The sequence below is a fragment of the Falco peregrinus genome, chromosome Z (assembly GCF_023634155.1).
Source record: "Falco peregrinus isolate bFalPer1 chromosome Z, bFalPer1.pri, whole genome shotgun sequence".
NCBI classification, from domain to species: domain Eukaryota; kingdom Metazoa; phylum Chordata; class Aves; order Falconiformes; family Falconidae; genus Falco; species Falco peregrinus.
In genome coordinates this window covers 37,879,734-37,892,715 of record NC_073739.1, presented here as the reverse complement: position 1 = coordinate 37,892,715, position 12,982 = coordinate 37,879,734, and the positions used below count along the sequence as shown (strand labels likewise).

Below are 12,982 nucleotides of genomic sequence, written 5' to 3'. Positions count from 1 at the left end.
CGCATTATGCCTGATTCGAGTAAGTAGGCCAGTTACTGTTTTATTCTGGAAAGCGGCAGGTTTTTATATTGACTGTGATTTATTTATGGACAGGAGAATTGACAAAGATCTTGTTTGCTACTCCCCTTGAATTGTTTTTAAGCATCACAACGTCTGTGTTAACTACTGAAATATTTTATCAGCAGTGACACATGCAGGGAAAGCATTTTCCATAATTATTCCTAATTCTGTTGAAAACATGTACATACTACTGTGAAGGACTTTGGGTTTTTTAGTGGAAACTGACAAACCAGAAGTTTCCCACTGTTGTTTTCTTTCTAGAAGTATCACAACTCATTGAGATGGCTCTTGATTTTTGTCTTTCTGAAGCAGTTCTTGTGGGAATAATATTTTGAGACCAACTAATAGTCAGATTAATTTTGTTGGGGTAGGTGTCTTCAGTGTGAAAAACTTTCGAGTAGTTTCTTGGGGAAGAGGCATACTAATCCCTTGAAAATCAATTTTTCCCTCATATGTCACAACAAGAAAAATATTTAAGCAGATAAAGATGAATATTCTTTTCCTCCCTTCTTGAAGTGAAAGTTTTCAGGACTTTTCCTGTCGATTTAGAAGAATTTTCACAGAACCAATATTGTTCAAGAGATTTGGATATCCAGTACCAAAAAAGAGGGAAGAAGACCTTGTAAAGAATACTTTTTTTCTGCCATGTACCTAAACCACACTTCTCTGATAGTCTGGGCTTTAAAGAAAATTAATAACTGGATTGACTGTAATGGCTGGCTACGTAGTGCTTTACATAAGTATTGATTACAGTTAATTTGTTGAGTCTGAGAACTCAACCCCCGTCTTTCTTCAGATCTGGCACTGGTAACAATCTGGTGGCTAAATAAACAAGTGACACTCTTTTTGCATTATGTCTGCATTAATCATCTGTGTTTAGATTCCATGCCCCACACCGCCACACCCCCCATCCTCTGCCCCACAGATAAAAAAGCAACGTATCTGCTGCTTGTAAAGAGTGAGCCATAAATGTTAAAGGAAAAAGGCGACCTTCATCTTCCTTAAGAAATAAAGCAAGCTCTTTTAGATTTGAACATTCAAATAATTTGTTTTTTGTCTTAACTATTAAAAAGGACTTGGAACGTATTTTAAGTCTGCTGTGCTTTCTTCCATCTTTAGGGATGCGGGTAGGGAAAGGGCTGGTATGATTTCTTTCCATTTAAGAGCTAATTTATTTTAGTGTACTTTTTCCTCCATACTCAGCACAAGGCTATCTACTGCTTACCTGTTTGCAAAACACTTCTAAGTATTTGCCTCTTTCTCTGAATCTGAATGCTTTTCAGATCTTTTGAATTGTGTCCTTAAGCCAATGATTGGATGTTAAAAGTAGTATTTTTCAAATAGGATTTTAGAATACCTGCAAGTCTGTCTGTAAACCTGGTGGAATTTTCCTTAGTATTCTAACTAAAATTTCTGGGGAACTCTCTCGTCTCAAAGACAGGCTTTGCATATATGAGGAGACCAACATTTGGGTAATCTGAGGGTTTTTTTGGTGAGGAGAAAGTGTGTTGCTAGATCTGATACTGAAAGTTTTGTCAACAGTTTGTAATTCCTTCTAAATGAAAATGTAAGAGTTTAACTTGCATCTTTGCCAAGGAAGATTCTTCACGTGAAACCAATATTAAAAGGATAAGAACTACGTGTGACAGTGCATTTATAGGGGATCTGAAACAAAAGTTGAAAGATAAACTTCTTAAGTTTGTTGAAGAATCTTAAGTACAAGCCAATCTGTTCATTCCCTGGTGGAGGTTTATTTTCTCAACTCACAGAACTGATAAGAAAGTGGGTGAGGTCTGTAAGGGATTCTGAATGCAAACTTGGAACAAAGACATTAATTTACAAGCTTAGGATTTCCAGAACAAAAGCCACATCAGGTGTGACCATAACTGAGAAAATTACTTACTGGAATACAAAACACAAGTTTATCTACACTAGTCAAAAAGAAGATGGGAAAGAAGATGTGGTTATCTACCCCTTCTCCAGTGTAGTACCTTTTATCACATTTGTTCTGTGATTGGCTTGTAACCAACCCCGTGGCAACTGGCACGTTACAAATCATGCTTTTTTGTATCCAGATTTAGCATAGGCATCATCTAAAATTAAAGGATATTTCTGGCTAGGTTTTTCTAGACAAGAAAACAGTATAGTTAGACTTTTATCAACAGTGTTATTCCAATGTAGAGTCAAAAGCCCCTTTTAGTAAGGAGTTTACACTTAGCTAACATTTGTTGCAGTGGCATACACGTACTGAAACTTTGAATAATGTGTGTGGGAAGAGGGAGGTTTAATTTGGCTGCCTTTCTGCTAAGGAGGCCCAGTGCCTTTTTCTACTGGTGGCTTAAATATAGTTATCCACAAACATTTTCTGTAACTTCTGCGTAAACTTTCATGTGAAAAGATTTACCTCACTTAACAAAGTGCTATTCTTGTTGTAATAAAACTGAAGACAGTATTACTTGAAATTTTTTCTGCAACTGTCTTTTCTAGAAGCGTGGCAATCGTTAAGTGCTTGTCTGAACAAAACTAATTTTCTGCATACTCTGTACTTAAAACTTCTGGTTGCTTCATGTAAGTTTTAAAGAAGACTCCGCAGTTGTCTTCTGTATTGAAAAATTCCATTAATGTCTACCAAAGTGCACTGGTTTTGTGTTACAGATGATTCACCTCCTGCAGAACGGGAACCAGGTGAAGTTGTGGACAGCCTGGTAGGCAAACAAGTGGAATATGCCAAAGAAGACGGCTCAAAAAGGACTGGCATGGTCATTCATCAAGTTGAAGCCAAACCATCTGTCTATTTCATCAAGTTTGATGATGATTTCCATATTTATGTCTACGATTTGGTGAAGACATCTTAGACATCATTGTGAACTTTTGCCAAATTTGTGGAACTATTAAATGTAAAATTTGTAGACAAAGACTTGACTGCTTTCCAGTTTAATGAAAGCTTAAATGTCCCTGCGAACCCACAATCTCTGCCAGCAAAACTGTTTTGTTCTGAGTAATATAAACAAACGTGACACATTTTGCATAAGAGAACTCCTTTTCTTGAAGGAAGTCAGTATATTTGGGCAGGAGGGAGTTAAAAGCAAAGAACAGCTGCAAATTCAAGCTGTGTAAAGTTGATCTAGTATTTTAATCATTAATCTAAATTTCTTTCGTAGATTTTAACTTTTTCTTCAACCTTGCACTCACTTGTTCAACTGCCACATGCAAGTGTAGTTTGGTATTTTGATATGCCTTCTTTTGTAATGTTAAATTTTATTTCTTGGCTATTGGCAGTCCTTGTTTTCAGGGTTGGGACAGAGGTGACTTTTCTGAAAGGTTTAAACAGTTTGTGCAGCATTGAGGAGTGCCTAACCCAAATAACATCAATCTGCTGTGTTTCTACACTTTATTTCAGGTTTAGCTTTTTAAGAGCTTGCAGTACATCAAAATACTCGTGCATTTTTACTAGTTACAGGGCAGTAGGATATCAAGTGTTTGACTTATGCACCTTTCAGTGAAAAGGCTTTAAACTATAAAAATACATTTAATCTGTATAACCAGTTAATTAGAAAATGCAGGTTAATGCCCCATATTTACAAGTCATAGAAACCAGTAAAATACATGTGACAAGGCTGCCTTCAATCCTAAATGTTGTACTTTTCTTTGTTTGTTATACACACTTAGCAAAACCCAAGTGCTTGGTGCCACAACTTTTTAACAGTATATATGCTACTTCAGAAGACTTTAGACTACACATTGGCAATCAGTAGTCTCTCATTTAATAACAAAACCTAGCAACCTGAATGTTTGTGTGTGGACTTAGAAGCCTAACAGTAGTTAATACGTTACATGGTAAATACAATCTCATACCGGGGGGTGGGAGGATTTGTTCTTACACGTTGAAGACTTAGAGAAGGAGAAGCATTTGTTGCCTTCTACTCAGTCTGTTTCATTCCTTTGTTTGTTTTGGTTTTAACCACTTTGGGTTCAAGAAGGCATCTTCCAAATTTATTTTTTTTTCTGGCTTTTCCACATAAGGAGTGTCTGGACAAATCTACAGCTTATACCTGTTGTTGCCTTTTGTGGTGTACATTGTACTTGCTTTGAGGTATGCTGTTAACGTGAATTTCATTCTGTGAACACTAGAGTTCTGCATGCCAGTTGTGTACTATCTAATGGAAGCTATAGGCAGTCTCAGTGGTCCAGTCATCTGCATTAGATTGTGGATGTAAATAGCAGCCCACAACAGCAAAATCCTTTCACGGTTTTAATCTTGCAAGATAATTTAAAATGAAAATTAGGGTTTTGAAGTGTGGCAGCTTTTAAAAGTATCAGAATTGCAACAATGATCAGCACAGCAACAGAATTGTCGTGTTACATAAAGGCAGAGCTCTGCAAGTTTCAAAGAACTGCTTCACAGAAGTACAGTATGTGAAGACAGTCAACACTGTTGATGGAAGGAACAAATACTCTGATATCCAACCGTATGCCATTAGTGGAAGGATGCAGGAGAGGTGCTGTTAATCAGAGATCGGAGGTCCAGATGACCTCTGTTGTGGGTATTCTTGATATTGAAGACTCAGTGGTTTAAGCCCCTTTCTGTCCATTTTTTTGCCTGATTTTATATTTTAGCCTTAAGGCTTGTGCCTCATTATGCTGTTGAATGGTAATAAATACTCTCCATATAAATATGATACCTTAATTCTTTGTCCATTGCTACTATATTGCATTATGTCCAGTATTTCATCATGGGCAACCAAAGGCAGGCTATTGTCTTGCAGCGAATAGCTTCTCAATGCAGTCCTTAAGCACTAAGTACCTGAGTCGTAAATGTTCCTTGTGTTTTGAACAAAGTGAGCAGATTTGCAACAGTGTTTTCATCCTGCAGATCTGTTATGTGTCTTCTATTGACTCTTAAGAGTCCTGCATGTAAATCTCAAAGCTGAGCCTGGCTCCATGAGCCCAAGTTGATATTTGTGGCACAAGAATGAGTGAGTGTATTGATTATACTCAAGATACATGAATAACGTAGTACACTGAACTTTGGGCTATATATCTGAGGAATACAAGGTTTGTTTTGAAATATCTGAGGTTTAGGTCTACTGGAACATTTTTAGCATTAGGCTTGCATTTGTGGGTTTTCTGCAAGCCTCTTGAATACACCATGGATTCTGCCAATTCGAGTATAATCTGTAAACTTCATGGTTGTTTTTAGGTGTCTCCCTGTTGTCTGTTGCGTGGCTATTACTCTTCATCTTTCTTTCTTTCTTTTTTTTTTTTTTTGTTTGTTGATAGCTTAAACCACCTTTTTGAGGCTTGAGACTAATTCCACTCCCTGCCCATCTGCTTTGGGCTTTGTTTTAGGCTCATGTTTCAGATCTGCATGCAGTGCTTGCGTTACCCTGGTAACTAAATGTTGGTTCCTTGTTATAGGGGTTCAACATTACTTTCCAAAATCACATAGGGCTTGTGATGGCACAGGCCATAGATCTTTGTATAAAAGTTACCGCCTTTCACATTTACCTGCTGTAGTATTGTTGTATATTGTGTGTGTGTGTGTGTGTGTGACGTCAGGCTGCCATGTAAAACTTTTTAAAAGGGAAAAAAAAAACACCTTAAATGCAGACCATCCTTTTTTGCATGCTTAGAGGTTAGAACATTCAGTGTAACAGACTAAAGTTGCATGTTAAAATGTTTAGGTTTTTGTTTTGTTCTGTTCTTTATTTTGTGTTCAGTTTTTTGTGAATTTGCTTATTGTGCTGTTTTAATGGTTGTTAGTAGGATTAAATACACCGGTGAGACGAGCATAGTGCCAACAGAAGGTAATTTTCTAGTTGTATGTGTTATACAGCATTTGAAGGGACCATGTATTCTGTTAAAGAAAAAATAAAATCACAGTTGGTTAGCAAAACACTACATTTTTCTTCTTTCTTTTGAGTGCCAAACCCTAAACTATGTTGGAGTAGACTGGGGAAAACCCTTTTTATTGCAACAGGTAGAAACCTTCTTTAAATGAATTATGTGAAATTAGAGGCTTTATGAAATTGAGTAATTGCTTCAGCAAAAAGAATTATGGTAAAAACAGTTCCTGGTTCCTTGAAAATGCTGTGCTTTTTGTATTTTACATCATTAGTGCAATTTGGATGGTTCTTGGTATGTGTATAGTTCAAAGGTCTTCGTGTTCACATTTTTAAATTAGGTAATGACTTCATCTTTAGAGCTTGGTTTCATTATTTTTATTTTATTTTGAACAATGTAGACAGTTCCCTGTTCTCTGCATTTAGAAGTATAAACACTTTAAATCTGTTACTTAATTCTGTAAGTAATTTTTATAATTATGATGTAACTCTATCCTTAAAACATTTAAAATAAACCCTTTATGTGCAACTTACGACTGTAAACTTTGTTCTCATGAGCAAAACATAGTGATGTCATTTCAGATTGTGAAGAAGCAGTTTCTTCAGTTTTCTAATTAAAAAGGATATATTATTGTAATGCTGAGCCATATCTGCTGGTATAATACTTGCCCTGTGAAGTTTGCTTGCAAAACCAAAATCTTTATTCTTTTTTCCAAGTAAGTATAAATGCTGATAAGATGGAACTTGGCTAAGGAAAGCATACTGCTTAAATTGTGTTTTACTAAACACAGAAAAACTCCCCACCAGGGGTTTGTGCAAGTCTTTGAAGGAGTCTTTTATTTCCAGAGCACACAAAATACTTCAACAGTGGGGAACAGCAGAAGCATTTGGCAGATATTCAGGTGATTTGTCTGCTTTGAATTAATAAAATTTTAAATTCAATTAAGCACACTTTACTGATGATAAAAAGCAAAGTTGATCCAAATTAGAGGTGATGTTCAGAGAAGGTAACATCACCATGCTGCAAATTTTAAGTCATGTACGTTGTTACGATTAATGCATGAAGACTAAATTATTTTATGTTGTTAAATTGCTAAAGCAGGCTGTCAATATTGAGGACATTTTCTTTATTCCTGCCTCTAATAAAGGGGAAAGTGTTATATGGATACCCCAAAATACTGCGCCCCCCCCCCCCCCCCCAAGCTCATTAGATGTATACCTAAGCTCTTGGAGCATGCCAGCATGCAGTTGGGATGAATACCCAAGCCTCTTCTTTTCCCTTAGTTCAATGTCCTGTTTATTGTATCCTGGTTGCCTAAGAGACTGGTCCCAGTGAAGATTTATATAGTGTACATTTGCCAATTAGGGAGGGTGTGTATCACACCCAAACCACAGATGTTAATCTGTGTGAGCTATTAAATTATAGTTAAAAGTAGATAAACTAACATTTTATGACTAATGCATGAACCTGTTCTGGATTACAGCTGATCAACCAACTTTCTGTTTTGTAGCATCACTCCCTCTTCATAGAGGAAGGAGCCTTCTAAAAAACAAGATATTTTTGCTCTTTATTATTGCAGTAATAAAACTGCCTTGGAAAGATTGTTACTTATGAGCTCTTTTAAAAGCAGCTCAAATGTCAACGCTTTCAAGAAAGTAACCTCCCACAGATTTAGGAGGTTGGAGATAGGAGTCCTACCCAGAGGTATGGCTTTAATACTACTGTACTCTGTTTTCACATGTCAGGTTCTTCCTTGTGCATATGAACAGGTGATATTTTCAGGAAAAAACAGCTGCTCTCTGCTCACTGAAATTTGTTTTGAAATTAATAATTTTTAAATACTCATGCTCTAAGCTGTTGAGCTGCAGATGACTTCAGTGGATTCCATTGTTTTTCAGGAAGAATAAGCAAATGGGCTGCTGCAATCTAAGTTAAGGTCTAAAAGGATAAGTAAGAGCAGGTCAAGGAAATGGCAAGTATGTTCTTTCATCCTCAGGCACTGGATAATAAAAGATTTTCACTTTTTTTGCACACTTAACTTTTTATTTCCCAATCTAACTGATTTCTTTTTCAGCAAGTTCCTGCCTTGGTGTGTTTCATCGCTGAACTATTTTCTCTGCCAATATCAATACCTTACCATTTTAATTCACTTCAGGATTGGCAGCCTGGGATGTTAAGCTACTAAGCATTTTTTTCAGGCTCCACTCTTCCTGTTTTAATAGTTTACTGTCCTATGAATTCTTTGATTTCTCTTCCAATTTCAGAGCTGCATGTGCACAATACATAGCTGTGTGTGCACAACAGGGCAGCCGGGGTCTCACCAGTGTAACAGGAAGGTGGACTCAATGCTTCTCTGTTCTGCTTAGATGTTAATTACGCATTTCTGTACATTATTTTTTTAAAATCATTATATTGGGTCTGGCTGAGCCCCATAGCAGCCCTTGTACTGCTGCGTTTGTATTGGTAGCTAGAAAGGTGCTGATAACACACCAGTGTTTTGGCTACTGCTGGGCAGTGCTGGCACAGCATCAAGGCTCTCTCCAGCCTTAACCCCTGCTGCCCCCCAGCAGGCTGGAGATGGGCAAGATCTTGGAAGGAGACGTAGCCAGGACAGCTGACCCAAAGTGGCCAAAGGGACATTCCATACCATATGACATCTGCTCAGATATAAAAGCCAAGACAAAGGAGGAGGAAGCGGGGGCATTCATTAGTTATGTTTGTCTTCCGGAACAACTGCTACGCATACAGAAGCCCTGCTTCCTGGGAAGCAGCCAGACATTGCCTGCTGATGGGAAGTAGAGAATAACATCTTTTGTTTTTCTTTGCTTCTGTGAATGTGACTTTTGCTATTGCTTTCATTAAACTGCTTTTATCTTGACCCACAAGTTTTTTCATCTGATCCTGATTTTCCCCTTCCCCCCACCCTATTCTGCTGAGGAGAGGAGTGGTAGAGTGGTTTGGTGGGCACTTGGCATCCAGCCAAGGTCAACCCACCTCAGCCAGTTATGATTTGCATAACTTGAGTTGTACACAGTTTGTGTAAATGGTTTTGCAGCCTGACAGTTAAAAAACCCACATGCTTTGGCACTGGTTCCACTCGCCCCACCCCCATGCAATTAATCCTTATATTTACTTGTATTCAATAGAGCCTGACTTGTAAGAGTCCTTCTTGAACTTTTTGGTGCCACATTGTTCCCCACATGTCTGCGCTAGACTGATCTGTTCAGAGCTGACTTTGGTAATGAAGGTGAACATTTACTTTGATCTAAGCAAACTTCTTTTTGTTAGTTCTTCAGAATGTTCCACCCAGACCTGACATTTCAGAGAAACGTTTTTGTTAGTAAATAAAAATAACACAACTTTACACTGTTTTAAATGCATATTCATGATAATTGAAATGATTTCATGTAAACAGCCACTGCTTTGGCAGCAGAGGGGGCTGGGTTGGTTATTTTTTCTTACATTGGTATGGAAGATTGCTCAGTGACAGGGCAATAGTGCTTTAATTATTAGAATGGAAAGGTAAGATACTTATACATCTCACACAACTGGGTTTTGAGCTGATGACTTTTAGTCCTGCTGCACTAACTAGCCAGACATGGTATATACTCACCTTAGACCTGGACTGTGGAATGATTTCTTAAATTATCTTAGTAGAGACTTTTTATCTTTACCATTGAAGTCATGCACTGGGAACTTTGGTTGTCATGTTTTCTGTAAAAGTTCCAAGTAATTTGATTTTACAACACTGTTTACTAACTCCTAGCCACTTTCAACTTACAGAAGTAGATGTCTAACTTAAACTCTCATGAATTTAATGAATTAAAACCAAAGTAACCTTTTCAGCTGTAGGAACAGAATAATTCAACGCTAATAGCAAAAGCATTAAGAGGAAATCTCTGATGGTAAAAGGTTATGCTCAAAAGTGTAAAAAGGATAGCAACAAGAACTTTTACAAATAACTTTTTGCTACATTACCACCCATTTCATTATGGAGAGTTGAAGCTGTGTCTTGCTGGGAATCCTTGTTACTCTCTGGCTTTCTTCACTCATTCTCAGTTTTCTGCTTTGAAAGGGTATTCATTCTACCTAACACAAAGTGCTCATGGTATTGTCTACTTGGAAGCTGGCAGGCAGAGTAAAATTAAAAGTGTTGTTATGATGCAGTTTTCTGAAAAAGCAAGGCAGAAAAGTTAACTAATTCACGATTTCTGATGGGGGTGGGGGGGTAGGGCTGGGGAATGGACCCAGTAACTGCTTACCATGAACTGAGAATAAGTGTTCATTCCAAAAGAGTGAAAGTTAAGACTAACCAAGAGGATGCTCATAATATATAATAAACACAGTGTATTAGGGTTTACTGAGGAAAAAAGAAAATGGTTAGTTATTGCCTAGTAGGGGCAATACTTTCTCATGCTGTAAATTCAGACATCACTATCCTGGTCTTTAACTACAAGGCTAGCAGCATGCATGGGAGAAGATTAATTGTGTTTTGGTTTCCACAGATTTAGTTTTACACATGGAAATTCTCATGTGAAAAAGCATAATCAAATTATGCTTTTTATGTGAATGTCATATGTGCTCCAAATTCTGAATTGTTAGTTCAACAAGTAACACTCTTGCAGATTACAAAATTACAACTACCTAAAATTGCTAATTATTATTACTAACAAATCATACTCTTATGGGTAATACGGAAGTATGAAATGGGAGATTAAATTGTTTTCAATTTTTATATAATATAGTCATGTGGAAAGAAGGAAATCCTGGAAGAGGGCTAAAAATCTCACTGCAAATATTATAAAACCTGTTATAAAAAAATGTTATAACCAATAACATTTTTTGCTTCATGCTGAGGTGTTCCTCTGTGGAATAAAAACTTTTTTTTTCACTCAACAGAGGCTCTAGATTGCAAAGGTAAGTGATGCTGATGACTTGAGTCAATAAATAACAGAGGAAAGTATGCACCGTGCGGCTGAAGACAGAAATCTGAATTCTGTAGGTATCTGCTTTTCCATAAACTATCCAATTACATCACCGCCAAGCATCTTAGAAATAATTAATATAATTTCAAGGTTTGTTTTGGTTTGTGTTGTTTTGTTTTTCTTACTGGGATTAGTCATTAATCTTGAATGGCTGCTTGGCAGCATAAAGGTCCAGAACGACCACTGGAGAAAATAGTGCAGTAGAGTGAAGAAGTAACCTTGCTGACTGGCTGACATCCTCGGCTGCGCTCTGCGATGGCAGTGGGACAGCAGGCACTGGCAAGGTACAGCAGCAACTGAACCTGCTTTTCACTAGGGTCTCTACCGTAGCTGTAGGGATATGAATACTTAATTCTGAAGCAATAATCTTTTAATTGCTGGGCCAGATGAAGGTTGGTCCTGTCCCATGCTGTAGTGCTCTCTTTGCAAGGCGATTGACAGCAGGTAAGGAAGGCTCTATCTGTCTTAATGCTGTGGTACTGGGGGAGTCCTGTCCCATTCTAGTACTGGTTTTCAAGATCCAAGTCTCTATCTCGCAGGAGGAGTTTGTGCCACAGCCAGTCAGAGATGCAGGATGTGATGTGGTTTCACTTGTGAACATTGGAGACATGCTCTGAGGCTTCTTTAAGACATAACTCCTGATCTGTGTGGACAACAGATCTGACCCTCTAGCAGCACGACCTGCAGAGTTTCCAGGTCCTCATATCCTGGGACTGACTTTGTGCCTTTCACCATGTCTCATTTGCAGTGATCTGTGGCTTGGCACCAGAACTTAGTGTCCCTGGAGCAGCCAGTTGGCAGAATTAACAGCCTCCCAATTTCTTGAATATGAAGAAGATGAGTGAGTTCAAATAATTCCTCCCCTTAATTGTTTCAGCTGTAGAACAAGTTTTGGGAGAAGTTATTCTTGGAATTCAAGAAATTAAAATAGCTGTACTGGGTGTACATGGCAATGTGGTGGCAGCAGGGGGGCTGTAGGAGTGGTCTCTGTGAGAAGGGGCCAGCAGCTGTCCCCATGTTGGACAAGCCAGCCCCAACAGATCCATCGCAGGACACAGCTGAGTCCACCAGCTAAGCTGGTAGTGCCTCTGGAAAGCATATTAGATAAAAGGTACAAAATGCTGCACAGCAGCTGTGGGAGACGAGTGAGAAGAATATGAGAGAAACAGCCCTGCAAACACCAAGGCTGTGGGGAAAAAAAAAAAAAAAAAAAAAAAGAGGGAGACAAGGTGCTCCAGGCACAGGAGCAGAGGCTCCCCTGCAGCTTCTGGAGAGGACCATGGTGGAGCAGACTGTTCCCCTGCAGCCTACCGCAGACCACGGTGGAGCACATACCCACACTGAAGACTGTGGAGGACCCCACACTGCACCAGGTGGACATGTCCTGAAGGAAGCTGCAGCCTATGGAAAGCCCGCGCCGGAGCAGGCTCCTGGCAGGAGCTGTGGCCTGCAGAGAGGAGCCCTGGTGGAGCACGTTTTCTGGCAGGAACTGCAGCCTGTGGGGGGACCTGCACTGGAGCAGTTAGTTCCTGAAGGACTGCAGCCTATGGAAAGGATCCACAGTGAGGCAGTCTGTGAAGAACTGCATCAGGGATAAAGCATGAGGAGGAAGAAGCAGCGGCGATGGAGTGTTATGAACAGATCTCAACACCCGTTCCCTAGCTCCCTGCACTGCCTGGGGAGGGTGGAGGGGGTAGGAGGTTCAGAAGTGAAGTTGAGCCTGGGAAGAAGAGAGGGGGCGGGAGGAAGGTATTTTTAGTTTTATCCTTGTTTGTCACTATCCTACTCTATTTTTAATTGGCAGCAAATTGATTTCCCCTGGGTCAAGTCTTTCTTACCTGTGATGGTAATTGGTAAGCGATGTCCCTGTCTCTATTTCAGCTGATGAACTTTCTCGCCATACCTTCTCCCCCTGCTCTGTTGAGGAGGGGGACTGAGAGAGAAGCTGGGTGGGCATCTGGCAACCAGGCAAGGTTAACCCACCACAATAGCCTAAGGATTTATTCTAGTCAACAACCTTGTGTATGATTGATTTCCCCCCCCCCCCCCCCTTGGCTAGGATAATTTTGTATGTAATTGAAAATTATATGTTT

General features: G+C 39.1%; 1 protein-coding gene across 1 annotated transcript in view; it reads left to right on the top strand.

Annotated features, from left to right (window-relative positions):
• The window catches only part of SPIN1 (spindlin 1), a gene marked incomplete in the record, with an annotated part of 50,005 nt that extends 43,569 nt beyond the window's left edge, over positions 1-6,436 (top strand). The window contains 1 exon segment of the mRNA XM_055790796.1: positions 2,716-6,436. Coding sequence (XP_055646771.1) covers positions 2,716-2,915 — 200 coding nt within the window.
• Positions 6,437-12,982: the final 6,546 nt, after the last annotated feature.